The 23370-nt window shown below is 46.5% G+C and overlaps 1 protein-coding gene across 5 annotated transcripts; it reads left to right on the top strand.

Moving 5' to 3' along the window:
* Window positions 1-1324: 1324 nt before the first annotated feature.
* RBM23 (RNA binding motif protein 23) lies at window positions 1325-20234 on the top strand. 5 transcript variants are annotated; one of them, XM_034937285.3, is made up of 15 exons: window positions 1325-1501; window positions 6651-6772; window positions 9078-9153; window positions 10868-10980; window positions 12093-12140; window positions 14106-14279; window positions 14821-14874; window positions 15027-15144; window positions 15234-15386; window positions 15468-15605; window positions 16155-16220; window positions 18085-18280; window positions 18368-18496; window positions 18593-18662; window positions 18743-20234. In XM_034937285.3, the coding sequence occupies exons 2-15, from the start codon at window positions 6651-6653 to the stop codon at window positions 18744-18746; spliced, it is 1461 nt and encodes a 486-aa protein (XP_034793176.1). In that variant the 5' UTR covers window positions 1325-1501; the 3' UTR covers window positions 18747-20234. The 5 variants fall into 5 exon arrangements, with proteins under 5 accessions (XP_034793176.1, XP_054953304.1, XP_054953303.1 ...); XM_055097329.2 differs by lacking the exon at window positions 12093-12140; XM_055097328.2 differs by lacking the exon at window positions 18743-20234 and having other exon boundaries at window positions 18593-18666.
* The last annotated feature ends 3136 nt before the right edge of the window (window positions 20235-23370 follow it).

The raw sequence follows: 23370 nt of genomic DNA, 5'->3' as shown, positions 1-23370 counted from the left end.
TGCCACTATTTTCCCACACCTCACTTAGACCCAGGCATGTTCAGATCTGTCCTCTTAGCCTATCCAAGACCCAAAGGGGCCTAGTTGTATTCCCTACTTAGGAAGCTGAGCAATGACTATAGGCCTTTCTGACCAGCTACAGTGAGCTCTTGTCCATTAGAACCTGCAGTTAGGCTTTTCTCTGGGGAGGAGGCATAGAGTTGGCCACCTTGGAAAAAGATGGAATAGTGAGTGAAGCCAGTTTCTCTTCTGTATTCTTGAGCTACTGCACGGGCAACTGGTTACCTCTCCTTTGTTACCTCTTGGGAAGACTGGAATCCATCCAGGAATCTCCAGCAAGAAGCTACCTGTTTTTTTTTTAAATAAAACCACAGGGTTACAGTTTGAAGTCCTAAGAGATCATCTAGTCCAATTTTCCATTTTACAGAGGGGGAGTTTGAAATGGGTACAATGATGTGATGTTAGTATCCAAGTCAGAATTGGAAGTCAGGTCCTCCGACTCTGGCTCTCCCCATGTTATAACCAGCTACATTTTTGGTAGCTACAGTAGACCACAGAAGTGTCTAGGGGCTCCTGGAGGCCCCTGGAAAGTGAGGGTGGACATCAGTTCCTTCTTTCCGGTTAGAGGACTCAGTACTGCTACATCCAAGGAGTCACCTGAGAAACTTTCAAATTTACCCTTGCAGTGGGAAATGTGGGGGTACTGATTTGAACGGAAGTTATGACCTGTGGGAGCAGGCCATGACGATAGGGCAGAGTGTGGGCCAAGACAAGTCTGTGGCAAGATCTGCTTTTCCCAGGTCCCAAGCACCGAGGTCAGGAGAGGTGGTCGGGAGGGTTGTTTAGGTAGCCGGCTCAGAACGGGGATTTCGAGTTCAGCATCCCCGGACGTTAAACAAACGCCGCTGTTCTCTACAAAGCTTAACCTTAACGACCGACGTGACTCCTTCGGCAAATCCGAGTAGGGACGGCCAAGGATGTAAATTGTGCCTCCTCGTTGGCTCCGCCCATCGCACTGGTCTAGTCAACGCGAGCACCAGGAGTGGGGTTGGTGGCTTCTTCACTCCCGTTTTCAGTCCCGTTTTCCCCGCCCCCCGCAAGTCATTTAACCAATGAGAGAGTGATGGGCGGCTACCAAAGGACGCTTCCATTTTCTGGAGTCTCTGAGGTTAGCCAATCAATGGGAAGTCGGTGGTTGCTAAGACGCATTTGAGTTTGCTCCACCCATACTTAGGACTTTAGCCAATGAGAACCTGTACTTTGGACGGTTGCCGCGAAACCAGTGAGGTTATTTCCAACGCCGGGGAGTCTTGGCGCATGCGCAGATTGGGGAAGGTTCTGGAAGACGGCAGAGCTGCCGCCATTTTGCGGGAAGAGGAGCTGCTGTACCTGCAGTGCTGCTTTTCTTGCCTAGACTCTAGGAACTATCCGAGCTCCACTCCCCACAACATACTCAAAGGAACGGAGAGAACCGGGACCCCCCTGCGGGGACCCGGAACTGGTGAGAAACCCCAAAACCCGGTCCCCACCGGACGTCACCAATGCGTGACGTTTCTGCACGGCGCCTCCCTCTGACGTCACTGGCAGAAAATGGCGTCACGAAGAGATTCAGGCGAACTTTTAACATTAAAAAAACCTTTGTTTGTTTTGACCTGGAAGTGTTAGCTACTTAAATGTAGCCCACTGCCACGGTTTTAGAGTTGGGCACCCTCGTGGCTGTATCTTGCACCGATAAAGATGCGGTTTCTAGAATCCTGTGATTTTTCTTTCCGGGTCCCTGCAGCCGTGACACTTAGGGTCGCCCACACTGGAGAGGGAGCATCGACCCTCCGCGGCCTGAGAGGACACGCATCATCAGTTTCAGCCACTCGCACCACCATTCAGAGAGAGAGAAGGGAATTGAGCTTTCTTCCTCAATCTCTAGTCTGTCGAAGATTCATGTTCACTATGTTGATCTTTATGGGCTTTTCCCATTTAACTTTTTCAAGCACTCATTCCAGTAGGCGTATTATGATGCCACATGTGAAGATTGAGCCCTGGGACACTGGCTCCCGCAGAGATTGTGCCAGTTGGTTGCCTATGGGACCTCTTTTTTAAAATTTTTTTAAGGCGGAGTGTCGCTCTGTCACCCAGGCTGGAGTGGAGTGGCGCGATCTCGGCTCACTGCATCCTGTCTCCCGGGTTCAAGCGATTCCCCTGCCTCAGCCTCCCGAGTAGCTGGGATTACAGGCGCCTGCCACAACGCCCGGCTAATTTTTGTATTTTTAATAGAGATGGGCTTTTGCCATGTTAGCCAGGCTGACCTCGAACTCCTGACCTCAGGTGATCCACCCGCCTCGGCCTCCCAAAGTGCTGGGATTACAGGCGTGAGCCACCGCGCCCGGCCTATAGGACCATTTTTTAAAGCTACACAACATGGGGAGGGTAGTCCTTCAAGTAGCTTTTATCGTTCTCATTGTTACTCTTTTGTTAAGCTGCCTTCAGTTTGTAGGTGTTTGTGCCCAGCTAAGTGATCAGACCCTGGGGATGGCGCTACCATCACCCCTGGGGCTCCAGCTTTTCGTGAATTCTTCCCGAATTGGTCTGACAGTGGTTCTCTCTGCTCCTTTAGCAGTGGGGTCTACCTGTTGGCTTGTGCTATGACGAGGTCTAGGAACTGACGTGATTGTGGGTCTCTAATACTGTTTTTGGAGCAGGATGGAAGAAAACATACTCTGTATGTGGATGAGATTGAGTGGACCTTGACCCATAAGTTGGGACATGAAGAGAGCGTTTGAAAACTACCAACCTGGGCCGGGTGCAGTGGCTCACGCCTGTAATCCCAGCACTTTGGGAGGCCGAGGCGGGCGGATCACGAGGTCAGGAGATCGCGACCATCCTGGCTAACACGGCGAAACCCCGTCTCTACTAAAAATACAAAAAAAAAAAGAAAAAAGAAAAAACTACCAGCCTGAAAATGCATAGTGTTTGCTACCTTATTGCTTTTAGCATATCTAGAAAGACACTAAACCCAGTGAGATTGCAAGTTTCAAAATATTGTGTTGTATATGGCTTTGCTTAAACGGATATATTTGTTTCTGAGTGAAAACTTTTTACGTAGAGGTTTATTTGTAGAGGCTTGTAAACTTAAGTGTAAGTTTTAGTGTGTGTGTTAAGTTGTTCTTACCCCGCATTAGCACTCAACAATGAGCAGTTCTTGAAATCAAGCATTTCATTTGGAGGGGAAAAAGCAGATTGTAAAAAATAGTTCATAACAGAAAATTTGTGTAGACTTGGCAGCCAAAATGACTGAAACAGCTTGAGTATAAAAAACTTTTCTTTTTAGGCCGGGCTCGGTGGCTCATGTCTGTAATCCCAGCCCTTTGGGAGGACCAGGCAGGCGGATCACCTGAGGTCAGGAGTTCGAGACCAGCCTGACCAATGTGGAGAAACCCCGTCTCTGCTAAAAATACAACATTAGCCAGGTGTGGTGGTGCCTGCCTGTAATCCCAGCTACTTGGGAGACTGAGACAGGAGAATTGCTTGAACCTGGGAGGTGGAGGTTGCAGTGAGCCGAGATTGCGCCATTGCACTCCAGCCTGGGCAACAAGAGTGAAACTCTCTCAAAAAAAAAACAAAAAACAAACTTTTCTTTTTAGAACTATTTTCCCATAGTGTATATTAGTCTAATACTTTTAAGCATACACTGTACATGCCTCAGATATAGGAGACTCACAATGAGGTTTAGCTAATGGGACTGATTATTTTGATAAACATATGAGAAGAACATTCATGTTCAGTGAGTATATATTTAAAAGTAGATATCTTGGTATACTGTGTCCTTTTTTTTTTCCTTTAAAGTTAATTACAAACCGTATGAGAAGTAACCTGATATAATAGATATAATGTTAGATTTGAAGTCAGAAAACCTTTCTGATCAAGAATTAGCTCCTCTGGCCAGATGTAATCCTAGTACTTTGGGAGGCTAAGGTGGGTGGATCTGTTGAGTCCGGGAGTTTGAGACCAGCCTGGGCAACATAGTGAGACCATGTCTCTGCCAGAAAAAAAAAAAAACCCAAAATATGAAAAGTTAGCCTGGCATCATAGTGCACACCTGTGGTCCCAGCTACTGGGGAAGCTGAGGTTAGAGCATTGCTTGAGCTAGAGAGGCAGAGGTTGCAGTGAGCCGAGATTGCAACATTACACTCCAGCTTGGGCAACAGAGTGAAATCCTGTCTCAAAAAAAAAAAAAAAAAAAAAAAATTCTTCCCTTTGAGCTGTGTGACCTTCTCTGTTTTGGGGATTGAGACAGAATCTCAATCTGCTGCACAGACTGGATTGCAGTGGCATGATCACAGTTCACTGCAGCCTCAACTTCCTGGGTTCAAGCGATCCTTCCATTTCAGGCTCCCGAGTAGTTGGGACTACAGGCACGCACCACCATGCGTGGCTAATTTTTATATTTTTTGTAAAAATGGGGCCTCACTGTATTGCCCAGGCTGATTTTGACCTGGCCTCAAGCCATTCTCCAGCCTTAGCTTCCCAAAGTGCTGAGATTACAGGCGTGAGCCACCCCGTCTGCCTGGCCCTTGAGCTATGTATGACTTTGAGCAGTTCAAAAAACCTTAGTTTTAAAAAATTTGGGTATGAATCATATATTACCTGTCTGCAGCATTTGTTACCTTTGATTGCTAAATAAATATAAAGTGTTACTGGAAGAAGTAGAAGGCCGGGCACAGTGGCTCATGCCTGTAATCCCAGCACTGGGAGGCCGAGGCAGGCGGATTACCTGAGGTCAGGGGTTTGAGACCAGCCTGGCCAACATGGTGAAACTTCGTCTCTACTAAAAATACAAAAATTAGTGGGACGTAGTGGCGGGCACCTGTAATCCCAGCTACTCAGGAGGCTGAGGCAGGAGAATCGCTTGAACCTGGGAGGCAGAGGTTGGCGTGAACTGAGATTGTGCCACCGCACTCCAGCCTGGACAACAGAGCTAGACTCCTTCTCAAAAAAAAAAAAAAAAAAAGCCAGGTGTGGGGCTTATGCCTGTAATCCCAGCACTTTGGGAGGGCGAGGCGGTCGGATCACCTGAGGTCGAGAATTTGAGACCAGCCTGACTAACACGGAAAACCTGGTCTCTACTAAAAATATAAAATCAGCTGGATGTGGTGGCGCATGCCTGTAATCCCAGCTACTCAGGAGGCTGAGGCAGGAGAGTTGCTTGAACCTGGGAGGCAGAGGCAATTGAGTTTACTGGTTTTTATGTATACCAATTTGATTTGGGTTTAATTTCCATTTAAGCCTTAAATTTGGCTCCAAGTAATTTTTCTCTAAGAATCTTCTCTCTCCATAACGTGCTTAGCACAGTGTCTAGCAGTTGTAGGTACTGTAAGTCATAGAATCATAGTTGTAATTATTACACTTATTTAATTGTCAAAATAGGATATGGACTCTTAGGGCAACCAGGGCAGCATTGTTGCATAGTGCATTAGCTGCTTTAAAGAGGACAAAGTTCCTCTTTTTTTTTTTTTGAGATGGAGTCTTACTCCATCTTACACCCAGGCTGGAGTGCAGTGGTGTGATCTCGGCTCACTGCAACCTCTGCCTCCCAGGTTCAAGCGATTCTCCTGTCTTAGCCTCTTGAGTAGCTGGGACTACAGGCGCCCACCACCATGCCCGGCTAATTTTTGTGTCTTTAATGGGGATGAGGTTTCACCATATCCGTCAGGCTGGTATTGAACTCCTGACCTCAGGTGATCCACCCACCTTGGCCTCCCAAAGTACTGGGATTACAGGGTGAGCCACCACGGCTGGCCAACAAAGTTCTTACAGTTATGAAAAAGTCTGATTATGATAGCCTCCTTGCATAGAAATTCCTCAGGTTTTTTTTTTTTAACGGCATGATTGAGGTACATTTAATGGGCACACGATAAAACTGTATACATTAAAGTGTACACTTTCATGCGTTTTGATATGTTAAACACCCATGAAACCATCACTCCCAAAGATTTGTTTTTGTATTTTTGAGACAGAGTCTCGCTGTGTCATCCAGGCTGGAGTGCAATGGCGTGATCTTGGCTCACTGCAACCTCTGCCCTCTGGGTTCAAGCAATTCTAGTGCTTCAGCCTCCTGAGTAGCTGGGATTACAGGTGCTTGCCACCACACCCGGCTATTTTTTTTTTTTTTTTTTTTTTGAAACAGAGTCTTGCTCTGTCACCAGGCTGGAGTACAGTGGCACGATCTTGGCTCACTGCAACCTCTGTCTCCCGGGTTCAAACGATTCCCCTGCCTCAGCCTCCTGAGTAGCTGGGACTACAGGCGTGCGCCACCATGCCCAGCTAATTTTTGTGTTTTTAGTAGAGATGGGGTTTCACCATGTTGGCCAGGATGGTCTCGATCTCTTGACCTTATGATCCACCTGCCTCGGCCTTCCAAAGTGCTGGGATTACAGGTGTGAGCCACCATGCCCAGCAAATTTTTTTTTTTTTTTTTGAGACAGAGTCTTGGTCTGTCACCCAACCTGGAGTGCAATGGTGCCATCTCGGCTGGCTGCAACTTCTGCCTCCCGGGTTCAAGCAGTTCTCCTGTCTCAGCCTCCCAGGTAGCTGGGATTACAGGGATGCGCCACCATGCTTGGCTAATTTTTGTATTTTTGTATTTTTTTTTTGAGATGGAATCTTGCTCTGTCACCCAGGCTGGAGCACAGTGGCGCGTTCTCGGCTCATTGCAACCTCCACCTCCTGGGTTCAAGCAGTTCTTATGCCACAGCCTTCCAAGCAGCTGGGACTACAGGTGCGTGCCACCACGCCTGGCTAATGTTTTGTATTTTTAGTAGAGATGAGGTTTCACCATATTGGCCAGGCTGGTCTCAAACTCCTGACCTCATGACCGTGCCCAGCCTTAATTTTTATATTTTTAATAAAGACGAGATTTCACCATATTGTCAGGTTGGTGTCAAACTCCTGACCTCAGGTGATCCACCTGTCTTGGCCTCCCACGGTGCTGGGATTACAGGTGTGAGCCACAACTCCTGGCCCCAAAGTTGGTCCCAAAGTTTTTCTTGTGCCCTTTTAATTTTTTTTTTTTTTTTTTTTTTGAGACGGAGCCTTGCTCTGTCGCCCAGGTTGGAGTGCAGTGGCGCGATCTTGGCTCACTGCAAGCTCTGCCTCCCAGCTTCATGCCATTCTCCTGCCTCAGCCTCCCGAGTAGCTGGGACTACAAGCACCCGCCACCACGCCCGGCTAATATTTTGTATTTTTAGTAGAGACAGGGTTTCACTGTGTTAGCCAGGATGGTCTCGATCTCCTGACCTCGTGATCCGCCCGCCTCGGCCTCCCAAAGTGCTGGGATTACAAGCGTGAGCCACCGCGCCCGGCCTTCTTGTGCCCTTTTAAAATCTTTTTCTCCCAGCCCTTCCCCTTACTCCTATCCCTAGGCAACCATTGATCTGCTTTCTGCTTTCTCTGATATAGTGATTAGTTTGCTTTTTTTTTTTTTTTGAGACTGAGTCTCACTCTGTCTCCAGGTTGGAGTGCAGTGGCACAATCTTGGCTAACTGCAACCTCCGCCTCCTGGGTTCAAGTGATACTCCTGCCTCATGCTCCCGAGTAGCTAGGCCTACAGGCGCGTGCCACCACGTCCAGCTAATTTTTGTATTTTTAGTAGAGACAGGGTTTCACCATGTTGGCCTAGATGGTCTCGATATGTTGACCTCGTTGTTGACCTGGTGATCTGCCCGCCTCGGCCTCCCGAAGTGCTGGGATTACAGGCATGAGCCACCGCGCCTGGCCTAGTTTGCATTTTTAGAATTTTATGTAAATGGAATTGTTCACTGTGTACTTTTTGAGGGGGGGGGGGGCTGGTTTCTGTCACTCCGTGTAATTATTTTGAGATTCATCCATGTGTGGGTTGATAATTCCAGACCAATAACATTTGAATAATTTATCCTATTGGTTTTCTTTGGTATTTTCTGTTTTTCTTATTTGACAAACTGGTGGTAGACAGCCTGGGGAAAGGCAGTTTCTAGATGTGAAAGCTTGGGGAGGCACGTTTTACCTTGCCTGCCAGAGAGAAAGGTTTCAAGATGGGATTGGTCGAGCCTGTCTTAATCATCATATTTCTGAGTTACCTAAACTGTAGTTGGTATTGGTTAGAAAATGCTCAGGGATAAGCCCCTAATTATTGGTGTTCAGGGTATGCGGAGAGGAAGACGTTAGGGCAAATCTGCATTTTGGTGTTGCTTTGACTTGCTTCTGATTTTTAGTCTTGCCTCTTTATCTTTTTATTGGACATAATGCGCCTATATTTGTTTATTATTTTTTCGTTTTATATTTTTCTCACATCTGTAGCAGCCAGGCCTGTTTTTATTATTTAAGTTTAAACCAGGTATTTATTCAGAATTTTGAACAGTAGAGTGGAGACCTAATGTCTATTTTATAGTGAACAGTAGTTTGGCTACCATCATTTTCTCTTCATAGAACAGGATCAGTGTTGTATTTTGTTTCTTCCTAGATACTCAGTTTTCTTCTATATCCTTGACTATTTTTTTATGTATTGTTTTTTGTGTTTTTTGTTTGTTTGTTTTGTTTTTGAGACAGGGTCACACATTGCTGCCCAGGCTGGAGTACAGTGGCGTGATCTTGGCTCACTGCAACCTCCACCTTATGGGTTCAAGTGATTCTCCTGCCTCAGCCTCCTGAGTAGCTGGGATTACAGGTGTGTGCCACCATACCCAGCTAATTTTTATATTTTTGGTAGAGGGGGTTTCGCCATGTTGGCCAGGCTGGTCTCAAACTCCTGACCTCAGGTGATCTGCCTGCCTTGGCCTCCCAGAGTGCTAGGATTACAGGTGTGAGCCACCGCGCCCGGCCTATCCTTGACTGTTCCAAGCCACAAAGTCGAACTAGTTCACATCTATAGGGTGTAAAAATAAACCTAGAGTAAGTGACAGCTGGTAAGGTTTCTTTGCAGTTCAAGAAACAGAACTGAAATCTGTATATCCTGAAGTCTCTTTCTTGGAGTGGGAAAGAAATGTGTGGTGCTGGAAAGGGAGGAAAAATATAAAACAGATTCTTACATATTAATATCCTCTCCCCAGATCTGACAGGATGGCATCTGATGACTTTGACATAGTGATTGAGGCCATGCTGGAAGCTCCCTATAAAAAAGAAGAGGTAATATTTTCCACCTCACTCCTGGAATTGGGTTAATGAGAAAGAGTAGTTGTCGATCATCACTTTCAACTTTCAACATTTTATGAATCCTCTTTCCCTGCTTATTTATTATGTAGAATAACTAATCATAAAAGGCATAGTCTTAGTAAGCTTTGCTGGAGACTATGGTTAAGAGCCATACTTTTAGAGACAACCTCAGAAACTGGAGTGGGCACGTAATGTGGTGTTGGTAATCTGTGCTTTGCTCAAAACTCAAAGTGACACAGTAGAAAGTCACTGTACCTCAGACCTAGCACCAATTTCTTTTTTTTTTCTTTTGAGACAGAGTCTCGCTCTGTCGCCAGGCTGGAGTGCAGTGGCACAATCTTGGCTCACTGCAACCTCCGCCTCCTGGGTTCAAGCCATTCTCATGCCTCAGCGTCCCAAGTAGCTAGGATTATAGGCAAACACCACCATGCCCAGCTAATTTTTGTATTTTTAGTAGAGACGGGGTTTCACCATGTTGGCCAGGATGGTCTTGATCTCCTGACCTTATGATCCACCCACCTTGGCCTTCCAAAGTAATGGGATTACAGGCGTGAGCCACTGCGCCCGTCCCAGTTTCTTTTTTAATATATTTTTTATAGAGACAGGGTCTTGCTATGTTGCCTGGGCTGGTCTCGAGCTCCCAGGCTCAAGCGATCTGCTTTGGCCTCCCAAAGTGCTGGGATTACAGGAGTGAGCCACTGCACCTGGCCCACTTAACAGCAATTTGCTTGCTTGCTTGCTTGCTTTTCCCTCCCTCTGCCCTCTCCTCCCATCCCTCCCTCCTTCTCCCTTCCTTTCCCCCCCACCGCTTTCTTTTTTCCTTTCTTTTTTTTTTTTTTTGAGATGAAGTTTCACTCATTGCCCAGGCTGGAGTGCAGTGGCGCGTTCTCAGCTCACCACAACCTCTGCCTCCGGGTTCAGGCGATTCTCCTGCCTCCCAAGTAGCTGGGATTACAGGCATGTGCCACCACCCCTGGCTAATTTTGTCTTTTTAGTGGAGATGGTTTCTCCATGTTGGTCAGGCTGGTCTGGAACTCCTGACCTCAGGTGACCCGCCCGCCTTGGCCTCCCAAAGTGCTGGGATTATAGGTGTGAGCCACTGCGCCCAGCCTCTTTTTTTTTTTTTTTTTTTGAGACAGAGTCTCACTAGGCTGCCCAGGCTGGAGTGCAGTGGTACAATCCCAGTTACTGCAACCTTTGCCTCCCAGATTCAAATGATTCTCCTGCCTCAGCCTCCCAAGTAGCTGGGACTACAGGCGTGTGCCACTATGCCTGGCTAATTTTTCTATTTTTAGTAGAGATGGGGTTTCGACATGTCGGCGAGGCTGGTCTCAAACTCCTGGCCTCAATTGATCCGCCTGCCTCAGCCTTTAAAAGTGCTGGGATTACAGGCGTGAGCCACTGCCCCCGGCCTAGCACCTATTTGTAACTCTCCTGGGAAATGTTAGTGGAGCAGATGTTGGGTAACTGAAGTTTGACATCAAAATCTGTCATGCTGATCTCTTCCTTTTAGGTAGTTTCCTTGATTCCTTTCTTACTCCCTTTGTTAGGAAATAAGGGTGCTGAAAATCTGGCTAGATAATCAAGTGGTTTGATTTATTCCTTGTCCACCTTTGTTCCTTTGCCCATTGGAATCTGTGTGTCTGCCACCTTATACCTTGTGACATTTTCCTGGTGAATGCCTCAGGATGAGCAACAAAGGAAAGAAGTTAAAAAGGATTATCCTAGCAATACCACCAGCAGCACCAGCAACAGTGGCAATGAGACCAGTGGAAGCAGCACCATCGGGGAGACAAGCAAGTGAGTGTGGGAGGAAGAAATGGGTTGGCAACTTGGGGAAGGGAAACAGTTTTGTCCATTGGAAAAATAACCAGAATAGGGAGATTGTTTCTGTTAAGACTGCTGACTGTTAGTAATGGCTCCACTTAGGTCATGAGAATAATGGTGACTTGATTTAATTATCTAGTCTTCATTTTCCAGTGTAGATTTGTGGATTAGTCCTAGCATCAATATACTTCATTTGAATAAAATACCAAGAGGGGCTGGGCGTGGTGGCTCACACCTGTAATCCCAGGACTTTGGGAGGCCGAGGTGGGTGGATCACCTGAGGTCAGGAGTTCGAGACCAGATTGACCAACATGGTGAAACCCCGTCTCTACTAAAAATACAAAAATTAGCTGGGTGCGGTGGCAGGCTCCTGTAATCCCAGCTACTCAGGAGGCTGAGGCAGAAGAATTGCTTGAACATGGGAGGCAGAGGTTGTAGTGAGCCGAGGTCGCACCATCGCACTCCAGCCTGGGAAACAGAGTGAGACTCTGTCTAAAAAAAAAAAAAAAAAAAAAAAAAATAGCAAGAGGACCCCTGATTTGGAAACACCAGGTTTTGCTTCGCATTAGGGGGAAAAATGGCCTCTTCAGATGCCTGACAGCTTTCAGGGCTGTAAGTTGGTATTGTGCAATTGCTGTGAACCACTGCTGGATCATCTTCGGGTCTTTGGTTTTTTCATGCTTTCTGTTTCATTCTGGCCTTACTGTAATTCCTTTTCTTTGGCAGCAATAACGAAACCTTCTCTTTAAGAATTTACACTCCTGACCTGGCGCGGTGCTCACGCGGGGCTCATGCATGTAATCCCAGCACTTTGGGAGGCTGAGGCAGGTGGATCACTTGAGGCCAGGGGTTCAAGATGAACCTGGCCAACATAGCGAAACCTTGTCTCTACTAAAAATATAAAAAATTAGCTGGGCATGATGGTACATGCCTGTAATCCCAGCTACTCAGGAGGCTAAGGCATGAGAATCGCTTGAACCTGGAAGGCAGAGGTTGCAGTGAGCCAAGATTGCACCACTGCACGACAGAGCGAGATTCTTTCTCAAAATTAAAAAAAAAAAAGAAGAACGTACTCTCTTTCACAGGAAGAAGAGGAGTCGGAGCCATAGTAAAAGCAGGGATAGAAAGTGCAGGTCAGTAATTCTGGGCCAGGCACAGTGGCTCGTATCTTTAATCCTAGCACTTTGGAAGCCAAGGCGGGAGGATCACTTCAGGCCAGGAGTTCAAAACCAGCCTGGGCAGCATAGCAAAATCCTGTCTCTACAAAAAATTTAAAAATTACCCAGGTGTAGTAGTACATGTTTGTACTCCCAGCTACTTGGGAGGCTAAGGCTGGAGGATTGCTTGGGCCCAGGAGTTCGAGGTTGCAGTGAGCCGAGATTGCAGCACTAAACTCCTGCCTGGGCAACAGATGGAGAACCTGTCTCAAAAAAAATAAAAATAAAAATAAAAAATTAAAACATTTAGCTTAAAACACAAACACATTGTACAACTCTACAAGTTTTCTTTATGTCCTTATTCTATAAGCTTTTTTCTATTTTTAAATTTTTTTGTCTTTTACTTTTAAAACATTATTGTTATTGTTGAAAACTACGACACAAAGACACATGAGCCTAGGCCTGCAGAGGGTCTTTCACCTCCACATCTTGTCCCACTGGAAGGTCTTCAAGGGCATTAATACACATAGAGTTGTACTCTGCTGTAACAGTGCTTTCTTTAGGAGCACCTTCTGAAGGACCAGCCTAAGGCTGTTTTATAGTTAACCGAAGTAGAAGTAATATATTCTAGAATGATAAATATAGTAAATACATGAATCAGTGACATCATTACTTTTTATCGTGAAGTATATACTGTACGTAATTGTTTTATTTTTAAACAATTTTTAATTGATGCATAATGTATGTAGTTTCTGGTATGTGTGAAATTTAATACGTATAATTTGTAAAGATCAAATCAGTGTACTTGAGTTATCCTTGACTTAAATGTTTATCTTTTCATGATGCTAGGAAACATTCAAATTATTCTCTACTAGCTATTTTGAAATGTATAATAGATTATTGTACACTGTAGTAATAACCCTACTGATTTGTTGAACACTGGGTCTTATTTTTTCTTTTTTTTTTTGAGACCGAGTTTCACTTTTGTTGCCCAGGCTGGAATGCAATGGCGTGATCTTGGCTCACCGCAACCTCTGCCTCCCAGGTTCAAGTGATTCTCCTGCCTCAGCCTCCTGAATAGCTGGGATTACAGGCATGTGCCACCATGCCTGGCTAATTTTTTTTTTTTGTTTTTTGAGGCAGAGTCTCACTCTGTTGCCCAGGATGGAGTGCAGTGGCGCGATGTCGGCTCACTGCAACCTCCGCCTCCCAGGTTTAAGAAGTTCTCCTGCCTCAGCCTCCTGAGTAGCTGGGATTATAGTTGTGCACCACCACACCTGGCTAATTTTTGTATTTCTGGTAGAGATGGGGTTTCACCATGTTGGCCAGACTGGTCTGGAACTCCTGATCTCAAGTGATCCACCCATCTTGGTCTCCCAAAGTGTTGGGATTACAGGCGTGAGCCACCGTGCCTGGTCTAATTTTGTGTTTTTAGTAGAGACGGGGTTTCTCCATGTTGGTCAGGCTGGTCTCGAACTCTCGACCTCAGGTGATCCGCCCGCCTTGGCCTCCCAAAGTGCTGGGATTACAGGCGTGAGCCACCGCGCCCAGCCCTGGGTCTTATTTTTTCTATTAAATGATATATTTGTATCCATTCATCTACTTCTGTTCATTCCACCCACAGCCGCCATCCTTCCATCCTTCCATCCTTCCCAGCCTCTAGTAAACACTAGTCTTTCTATCTTCATGAGATTCACTTTGTACATAATCGGATGTGCTGTATTTTTATACAACTGGGAGTGCAATAGGTAATAGTTTGGTTTACACCAGTATCACCACAAACACATAAGTAATACATTACGACATTACAGTGGCTGTAACATCACTAGGTTATACGAACTTTTCAGCACCATTATAATCTTATGGGACCACTGTTGTATATGCACTTGGTTGTTGGCCTAAACATGATGTGGGCATGACTGTAGTTGTTTCCCTCTGTAGTCGTAGTCGAGATCGGGATCGGTATAGACGGAGAAATAGTCGGAGCCGAAGTCGAGGTCGGCAGCGTCGTCACCGTAGCCGTAGCTGGGATCGTCGACATAGTAGTGAGTCGCGAAGTTGGGACCATCGTCGTGAGGATCGTGTGCATTACAGGAGTCCTCCACTTGCCACTGGGTATCACTTTTTGCTAATAGATTCACTTTTGTATAATAATCTGGATAAAACAACAAATGCACTATGAACCCTGCTTGAGGGTGCTTATTATAACACATTGTGATTGGCAGGATACTCAGGCACAGAAAGGGTTGGTATTCAAAATTTACTGGCGTGGTGGCTCATGCCTGTAATCCCAGCACTTTGGGAGACTGAGGCCAGAAGATCACTTGGGCTCAGGCATTCAAGACCAGCCAGGACAACATGGCGAAACCCTGGCTCTACAAAAAATGCAAAAATGAGCTAGATATGGTCATATGTGTCTGTAATCCTAGCCACACAAGGAGGCTGAGGTGGGAGGATTGCTTGAGCCTGGGAGGCAAAGGTTGCAGTGACCCGAGATGGCGCCACTGCACTCCAGCCTGGGTGACAGCGGAAACCCTGTCTAAAAAAAAAAAAAACAATGAGATGAGGTACTGGAATCTGGTTTTCTCACCATGGAAGACCCAGCATTGGACCAATGAGAATAAGGTTTCACCTTTTGTTTTTCTCTATTCTTTAGTTATAGGTATGGACACAGTAAGAGTCCTCATTTCAGAGAGAAGAGCCCAGTCAGGTGGGTTGATAATGAACACTGTTTTAGGGATTGTGAGGTATGAATAAAAGGTTATTTGAGCCAAATTACAGGAATGTGTAATACTTGAGGGTTAGCTGGAGAACAATGACCAGGTATTGGGAGGGCTGGTCTCAACACATTTCACTCTTCAGGGAGCCAATTGATAATCTGAGTCCTGAGGAGCGTGATGCCCGCACAGTTTTCTGTATGCAGTTAGCTGCCCGAATTCGGCCTCGAGATCTGGAGGACTTTTTCTCTGCTGTAGGCAAGGTAACCCTCCCACCTTAGTTTTCTTCTGAGTAGCTTAGCTTGTATCTCCCTTTATGCCCAACTCAGGATTTCTTTTGCGTCCTGGATAGGTTCGCGATGTACGTATCATCTCAGATCGGAACTCACGTCGTTCTAAGGGCATTGCCTACGTGGAATTCTGTGAAATCCAGTCTGTGCCACTGGCCATTGGGCTGACTGGGCAGCGGTTGCTGGGAGTGCCTATCATTGTACAGGCTTCACAGGTGAGCAGGCTGAGAAACAGACATAAGATTTTAAGGGGAGAGGGAATGTGGGACATGACCCATCATTTCCTCCTTCCCCAGGCAGAGAAAAACCGACTGGCAGCCATGGCCAACAACCTGCAAAAGGGCAATGGTGGACCAATGCGCCTCTATGTGGGTTCCCTGCACTTCAATATCACTGAAGACATGCTCCGGGGCATCTTTGAGCCCTTTGGTAAAGTGAGTAGAAGTGAGAGAAACCTCTGAAGGGAATTGGAAGAAGTGGGGAGGGTGAGTGTTTGAGTGTACTTCTCTGTTGTGCCTGGCCGTGATTAACCTGCTGCATATGTCATAGTGGGCATATGAGTCTGTGCTGTGAAAGTTTGGCTCCATCTCTATTCATGTGCTTGGTGGACAAATAAGTTAGACACAAATCAAATAATAGGCCAGGTTAAGAAAGATTAAAAAATACAAAAATTAGCCAATGTGGTGGTGCACGCCTATAGTCCCAACTAGTCGAGAGGCTGAGGTGGGAGGGTCACTTGAGCCTGGGAGGTCAAGGCTGTAGTGAGCCTCGGGAAAAAAAAAAAGGCCACCTTTTACCAAAATATTTCTACTGACTAATCTTTTTTTTTCCGAGACAAGGTCTCACTCTGTCACCCAGGCTGGAGTGGGTGAGACTTTTTGAGACTCTGTCTCAAAAAAAAAAAAAAAAGCAGTCTGGTAGGAAAGATTGAAGATGTGGGCTAGTCAAAAGTTTACTGATAATTTCTCACTCTTCTACTACAGATTGATAATATTGTCCTGATGAAGGACTCAGATACAGGCCGCTCTAAAGGTTATGGTTTCATCACGGTGAGTCTCTAGTCTTTTAATTTTTTTATTTTACTTTGGGTTTGTCCACTTGTCTGATTTTGCAGCTTAGCTTCATCCTCCTCCTTTAGGAACTGTCTAAATGACCCATAAACCCTGGTGCCTGAAGCTTGGACTAGCCTTCTACCCCTTGAGATGAGTGCATTGCTTGAGATCTTGGCTTTGCTCCTACACTCTGTCAGTGGCCCTGGTATGGGGGTGTTCAGGAGTTCAACCAGCTTCCCTGGTGCTGCAACTTGGCTCTTTGGGTAATAGTAACCAGGCTGCAGCTAAAAGGTTGGGGGTGTGAGGGAGGTTAGGTATGGGCTTTTAAAGACATGCTTTATAGAATTGATGTTTCTCATAACAGGGATGGGAATAGGAAATTATACTTCCCTCTGGTGCTACCCCATTTGAAGCAATTTCTGCACCGAGAAGGATCAGTTATTAACGTAGCACTATGGGGAGAATAGTGAGGCCGCCTAATTATGGGCAAGCTTCACCTTTTCCTGACATTCCAACAAAATGGTTGCCAATTCCTATAACTGGTTCTTCCAGCCCCATGTGACTCCAGGCTGAGAACTGGCTGCCAGCCACAAAGTCTGATAGAAGCTTGTATTTTCTGGGCTTAAACCAGGCAGCATACACTCCCACAGTTACCCACAGAGGGCAGAGGGCAGTAGGTTGTATTCTGTCATTGGAATTGCTCACCTCAAAAATATCCAGTAAAGGCAAGCCATGTATAACACCTGCCTAGGAACTGTCAGTACCACATGCCAGGCCCTAAGGCAGGTAATGCTGCTAGCTAGCTAAACAAGCTAGCTGTGGTGTTGACAATTCTGTGGTGGCAAGTAACTTTTGTAACCTTTTCTCGCTCTCTGTGTGACTGAGATATGGAAAGGCTTCTGTGGGGCATTTTTGCCCTTGCATTGTTGCCTTTTGGGTCAACAACCTTGACACTTAAACAAACAGCAGACTGGGAATCCTCTTTGTACCAGTGTGTTGCTGGGTGCTGCTGATAAAAGGGACTAGAGAGTAAAGGCCTTCTGGTCAGCAGGTCACTTAGTCAACAGCTCTCGTGTGTATGTGGGGGTGTGCGTTCTGCCTTGCTGTCAGCACTAGGGTGTGTTCCCTCTTAAGCCTGGAATTAGGAGTTCCAGATTCCTAGTACTTAACTAAAATTTGGCCAGGCGCGGTGGCTCACGCCTGTAATCCCAGCAGTTTGGGAGGCCAAGGTGGGTGAATCGCCTGAGGTCAGGAGTTCGAGACCAGCCTGACCAACGTGGTGAAACCCCATCTCTACTAAAAAATAAAAATAAAAAAACTAGCTGGGCATGGTGGTGGGTGCCTGTAATTCCAGCTACTCGGGAGGCTGAGGCAGGAGAATTGCTTGAACCCAGGAGACGGAGGTTGCAGTGAGCTGACATGGTGCCACTGCACTCTAGCCTCAGTGACAGAGTGGGACTCCGTCTCAAAAAAAAAAAAAAAAAAATGACTAAAACTTACTAGGATAGAGAACTGAATTAAAAGCCCAGGAGCCTTGTTCTTAGCTTGTCTTCCATTTGATGTACCCATTTGTGAAATAACTTGTCAGGCTAGGTTTCCTACAATAATAAAATTTTGCATTGTTAGATTCTTAATGGAGCTGAAAGATTGAAAAGTGACTGCCATTGAGTCCATTGGAAAAGTTCCTTTTCAGAGAACCATTTTGAGGTGATGGGCCTAGGTCATATTTTCTGGGAAAGAAAAGTTTGTACCTCAGTGAGCATACAATTTTCCTGGGATAGTAGGACTAGGGAGTGTTACTGGGTCTTTGAGAGCATGTCTTTGGTGAGTAGGTGACTAACATGGCCTGGGTTTCTCATAGTTCTCTGATTCTGAGTGTGCCCGGCGGGCCCTGGAACAGTTGAATGGGTTTGAGCTTGCTGGTCGACCTATGAGGGTTGGCCATGTGACTGAGCGACTGGATGGTGGCACAGACATCACTTTTCCTGATGGGGACCAGGAGCTGGATCTGGGATCAGCAGGTGGACGTTTTCAGCTCATGGCAAAACTGGCAGAAGGTAAAATATCTCCGCAAGGTGAAGATTATGGGGTTGAATTTTAGATGAAGGGTTGGGGCTTAATCCCACCTTTTCTTTTCCTTTTAGGCGCTGGAATCCAACTGCCAAGCACTGCTACTGCTGCTGCTGCTGCTGCTGCCGCCGCCGCCCAGGCTGCTGCCTTGCAACTGAATGGAGCAGTTCCCTTGGGGGCCCTGAATCCAGCAGCTCTGACTGGTAGTCTTGGACATGGGAAAGGAAGGGAAGGTTTGGGGGTCTGGAAAGAAGGAGTGCGCGGTGCTTGCTCACTCACTCTGCCTGTCTTTGTTCTAGCTCTGAGTCCAGCCCTGAACCTTGCCTCCCAGTGTTTCCAGCTCTCCAGCCTCTTTACCCCCCAGACCATGTGAGTCTCAGGGTCTAGCTCATTCTAGCCTTTGATTATTCTCTTTCCTTTGGCTTCCCATTTACCTCTTCTTTCCACAGGTAAATCAGTGGCACAGTATACTGCCTCCTTGTGCCTCTGGATCCTGCCACTTCACATCTACTCTTCCATGGCCCCATTTCTCCATTTTGTGGACCAAGCCATCCTGAGGGCATGGACATTGTCTCTGAGGAAATTGGGGCCACCCTTAAGATACCAAGAAGAGCTCCTGCCCATGGTCCCACTGGAAATGGACTCTGCTGAGCAAAGCCGCCAGTTGAAGAGAACAGAATCCACACCTGCATTGAATACCTGTTTCTCCATGCGTATCGTCTCTGAGATTACCTTCTTGCCCTTTCCAACACCTTAGTGATTCCTCAATTCCTCCCCCATTGGGAAGGCCATAGGGCATTAACTGAAGGAACTGACCTCTCTCCTTTTCCTGTACCTTTAACCTTTAGTCTGTCAAGGAAAACCCTTAGGACCTCTGAATCAAGAGGACTGAGTTTGTGGGTGAGCCTTGAAGGTGCTCTTTCTGCTACAAGGGCCCTGGGAGATAGCATGGACGTGCATTGAGAAGCCAGCCTCAGACCTTAGCTTGAAGCAGCTTGAGGCCAGACCTACTGTAGGCTCAGCATCTTGCTAGGAGGCATGGAAGTGATCTATCCTGCCAGGAGGCCTCAGAGTGATCTGTCCTGCCAGGAGGTGTGAGAGTGATCTGTCCTGTGAGGCATTTAGGGGCTTTCAGGAATTTAGTAAAAGGTGGAGTATGCCTTTCCAGTATCTTCCATCTTCCTTTGTATACTTGTCCTTCCTCCCATTTCCTCCCTTTGGCCCGAGGCAGGAGGATGGAGGGAGGCTGCTACTCTACCACTTCTGTGTGCCTCTACTGTGGCCTCAACCCTGGCAATTAAAGCTACTCCCATCCCTTACCTGGGCATGTGTGAGCCCTTCTCACTGGATTTTATACCCTTGTGTCTGTGTACATAAATATATATACATATATATATATATAAAAACTTTGTACAAAAGGCAAGCCTCCTCCTTGTGGCAGCTGTTGCCCATTTGTGTGTGGTCTTTGTTGTGTGTCTGACAACTTCTCATTAGCCCAACTTATGATGTTTCTAGGGATATAAAACATTAGTAACATCATTGTGTTTCTTTTATTTATTTAACCACCTTTAGAAAGAAAAATGAAGGCCGGGCGCGGTGGCTCACGCCTGTAATCCCAGCACTTTGGGAGGCCGAGGCGGGCGGATCACGAGGTCAGGAGATCGAGACCATCCTGGCTAACACGGTGAAACCCCGTCTCTACTAAAAATACAAAAAATTAGCCGGGCGTGGTAGCGGGCGCCTGTAGTCCCAGCTACTCGGGAGGCTGAGGCAGGAGAATGGCGTGAACCCGGGAGGCGGAGCTTGCAGTGAGCCGAGATCGCGCCACTGCACTCCAGCCTGGGCGACAGAGCGAGACTCCGTCTCAAAAAAAAAAAAAAAAAAAAAAAAAAAAAAAAAAAAAAAAAAAAAAAAAAAAAAAAAAAGAAAGAAAAATGAAAACTCACACCTGGGTGGGGTTCCCATTCTGTATCTGCATTACACTGTTGATCTATGGTTGTCTTCTCCATCTGTCTTCATCTTAACTATCTCCATCCCAACTACCCACTGGACAGAATTACCCAAACAGCCAAGTTGCAGCACCAGGACAGACTTAGACTTAACAGCCTCCTTCTCTGTGCCTAATGACAGATCTTATCTTTCCAGCAGATGGCACTATGACAGTACTGCATTCTACACTTGTTTTTTTCTAGTGGGGGGGGGGGGGGGGGTTGTGATCTTGAAGAGTTAAGTACCAGAGCTAAGCTGAGCTTTCTGAACTCTATTGGCCTTTGTACCTGCCTTTGACCCTCTTTGTAGTAGCAATCCCAATCCAATATCCAAAGGGGTTTGGGTCTTGTATAACAGCAGGGTTCTCCTGACCTGATGTCTACTGTTGTTCCTCTGTCAGTCCCCTCAACTCCTGCTTTCCATGTGGCTCTGCCTGGGATAACACAGGCCTGGGACCAGTGAATTCTAGGGAACTGAGTATTCCAGAAATACCTCTGTGAAAGGGAAGGTGCACCTACCACTGTCTTAATAATAAGGGGGTGGGAGAGCGGCTGTCTCACCCAGCTTAGGGACCAAATGAGAAGGCCTGAATTCAGGGGCAGGGCTCTGTGGGGCTCCTTTTTTGATCTCTATGGCAACAAAATGCTAAGACTTTCTTATGCTAAAAATATGGATAATTGCTGTTAGGTTTTAATTTGTCAGCTCTCAGACTTCTAAGCCAGTGATGTTAGCCTCTGGGGTTGCTTTTAACACAAAATCATTTAAATACTTGAAGCCTGCTTGAGTCATAAAAGGCCAGTGGGACTCTAGCTCCTAAGTCTGTTTGCTGCTTCTGTAACAATAGCACAGACTAATTTGTAAAGAAAAGAGGTGTAGGCTGGGTGCACTGGCTCACGCCTGTAATCCCAGCACTTTGGGAGGCCGAGGTGGGTGGATCACGAGGTCAGTTCAAGACCAGCCTGGCCAACATGGTGAAACTCTGTCTCTACTAAAAATACAAAAAGTAGCTGGGCATGGTGGTGGGTGCCTGTAATCCCAGCTACTCAGGAGGCTGAGACAGGAGAATCACTTGAGCCTGGGAGGCAGAGGTTGCAGTGAGCCGAGGTTGCACCACTGCACTCCAGCCTGGGCAACAGAGCGAGCCTCCATCTCAAAAAAACAGAAAAGTGTATTTCTCACAGTTCTGGAGGCTGGGAATTTCAAGAGCATGGTGCCTGCATCAGGTGAGGGTCATCCCATGGCAGAAGGGCACAAGGTAGAAATGAGTACATGAGACAAAGGGACCATGGGCCAAACTTGCTTTCTAACAGCCCTCTCTCATGATAACCTGCTCTGTGATAGTGACATTAATCCACTCATGAGGGCTCTGTCCTTGTGACTCAATCACCTCGTATTAAGCCCCATCTTCAACATTGTTGCATTGGGAGTCAAATTTTCCAATGTGAACTTCTGGGGGACACATTCAAACCACAGCATTTCTGATTCTTCCAGGCCTAGATCTCACATGATGTTGCTGTTCTCCTGGTTACCACCCCCATCCCTTCCCCCATCTTATCCTAGTTTGCTTTCTGGACCTGGGGGGAAGGGAAGGAGGATGCACTATTTTTAGGTAGAAGCTGCTGGCTATGACCCAGCACCCCTACAGTTATTGATTTGGCTTCTAATGTATCTTGAGAAGTGCAGTGGGTACCGTTTTTGTTAGTCATCCTGAGGCCATGAACTGGGTCTTCTCATGGCTGGCTTGGCTCCTTCAGACTATTATAAATATCCACAGGCCTTGCCTCCCTGCCTTCCTCTGCTTGGTTTCCTTATGTTTCCATCCCCTAGCTACCTTGGCCTTCCTACACTCGGATCCTTCCACCTCAGTTCTTTCTTGTTCTTAGTTCCTCACATAGCCTCTTGCTGGGAGAGAGACAATGTTGGAAGTAAGGACGTATCTAAGACAATTTCCAGTCTTACTCCATATAAGGTGATGGTATCTAGTGACTTACAGTTGCTGTCGGTGTGTGACTCAGTGCCTTCTTGTTACTCATCCCTCCATACGAGGTGGTTAGAGTGGAGAGAAGCGGGCAGTGAACAGACTCTGGGCCCAGCTTAAGGTAAAAGAAACTTCCCTCAACATCTACCTGCACATGGTGGCTGGTGGCGTAGGGGTGACATTGTGATCTAGATCCTTTGCCAGCATAGTTAGAATTTCCCTACCAGTCTTCAGTTCTAGAAAAGATTCTCACCTGATTTTTGACTTCCAGTCTATGCTTCTGTATTCACTAAGGTGGCAGCATTTCCTCCCTGTTCTTTAAACTGCTGTGCTCTTGACACAGGAATTCTGCCTGCTTCCTCCGACTCCCAACAACCCCCAGATAGGAGTTACCAGTAGAAGCAGAGGCTTGACCTGTGAACTTTTAGTCCTGGAGCGTATCATGAAGGGAATTGAGTAAAAACCTGAAGGATGGAATTATATCACAGTCCCTCTTTTCCGTGTAATGGAAAGGCTTTAGTGAAAATCAGGCAGCAACACTTGGACAGTGAAAAGAGACTCTGAAAGGTGAGGTGACAGGAGGTGGCATAATGGTCATTGTTAACATTTATGCAAGGTTGGTTGTAGGTTAGGCGTTCTAATCGTGTATTAAGTCACAAAATCCTCACAACAATCCTCTCAAGTAGTTTATTATCTTTACTTTGTAAACAAGGAAATATATCCAAATAAGTTAAATAATTTTCCCCATAAGCACAAAGTTAGCAAGTTAGGAATTCCAATCCAAGTACTCTCGCTTCAGATCCCTTGATCTTAACCTTACCTGCCTCTCAGCACCACCATGGAAGACAAGGCCTTGGAGTCAGTGAGGAAGTGTCACTTTTCCTATCCCTGTACCCATAGCTCTCCGTAGACTCAGAATTTTTCCACTGCCATGTCTTTGCTTATCTTGAGTGACAGTGTTTGTGGGTGAACCTTGAAGGTGCTCTTTCTGCTACAAGGGCCCTGGGAGATAGCATGGGCATGTGCATTGAGAAGCCAGCCTCAGACCTTATCTTGAAGCAGCTTGAGGCCAGACCTACTGTAGGCTCAGCATCTTGCTAGGAGGCATGG

Source organism: Pan paniscus, chromosome 15, assembly GCF_029289425.2.
Source record: "Pan paniscus chromosome 15, NHGRI_mPanPan1-v2.0_pri, whole genome shotgun sequence".
Classification (NCBI taxonomy): domain Eukaryota; kingdom Metazoa; phylum Chordata; class Mammalia; order Primates; family Hominidae; genus Pan; species Pan paniscus.
The sequence above is the reverse complement of the archived record's forward strand: the minus strand, read 5'-3'. Positions and strand labels throughout refer to the sequence as shown.

Coding starts and splice junctions, on each gene's coding strand:
- RBM23 (XM_034937285.3), top strand. CDS start 6,651: ATGGAATCTTGCTCTGTCACCCAGGCTGGAGCACAGTGGCGCGTTCTC. Junction 10,981..12,092: donor ACCATCGGGGAGACAAGCAA/GTGAGTGTGGGA, acceptor TCTCTTTCACAG/GAAGAAGAGGAGTCGGAGCC. Junction 18,281..18,367: donor CATGGCAAAACTGGCAGAAG/GTAAAATATCTC, acceptor TTTTCCTTTTAG/GCGCTGGAATCCAACTGCCA.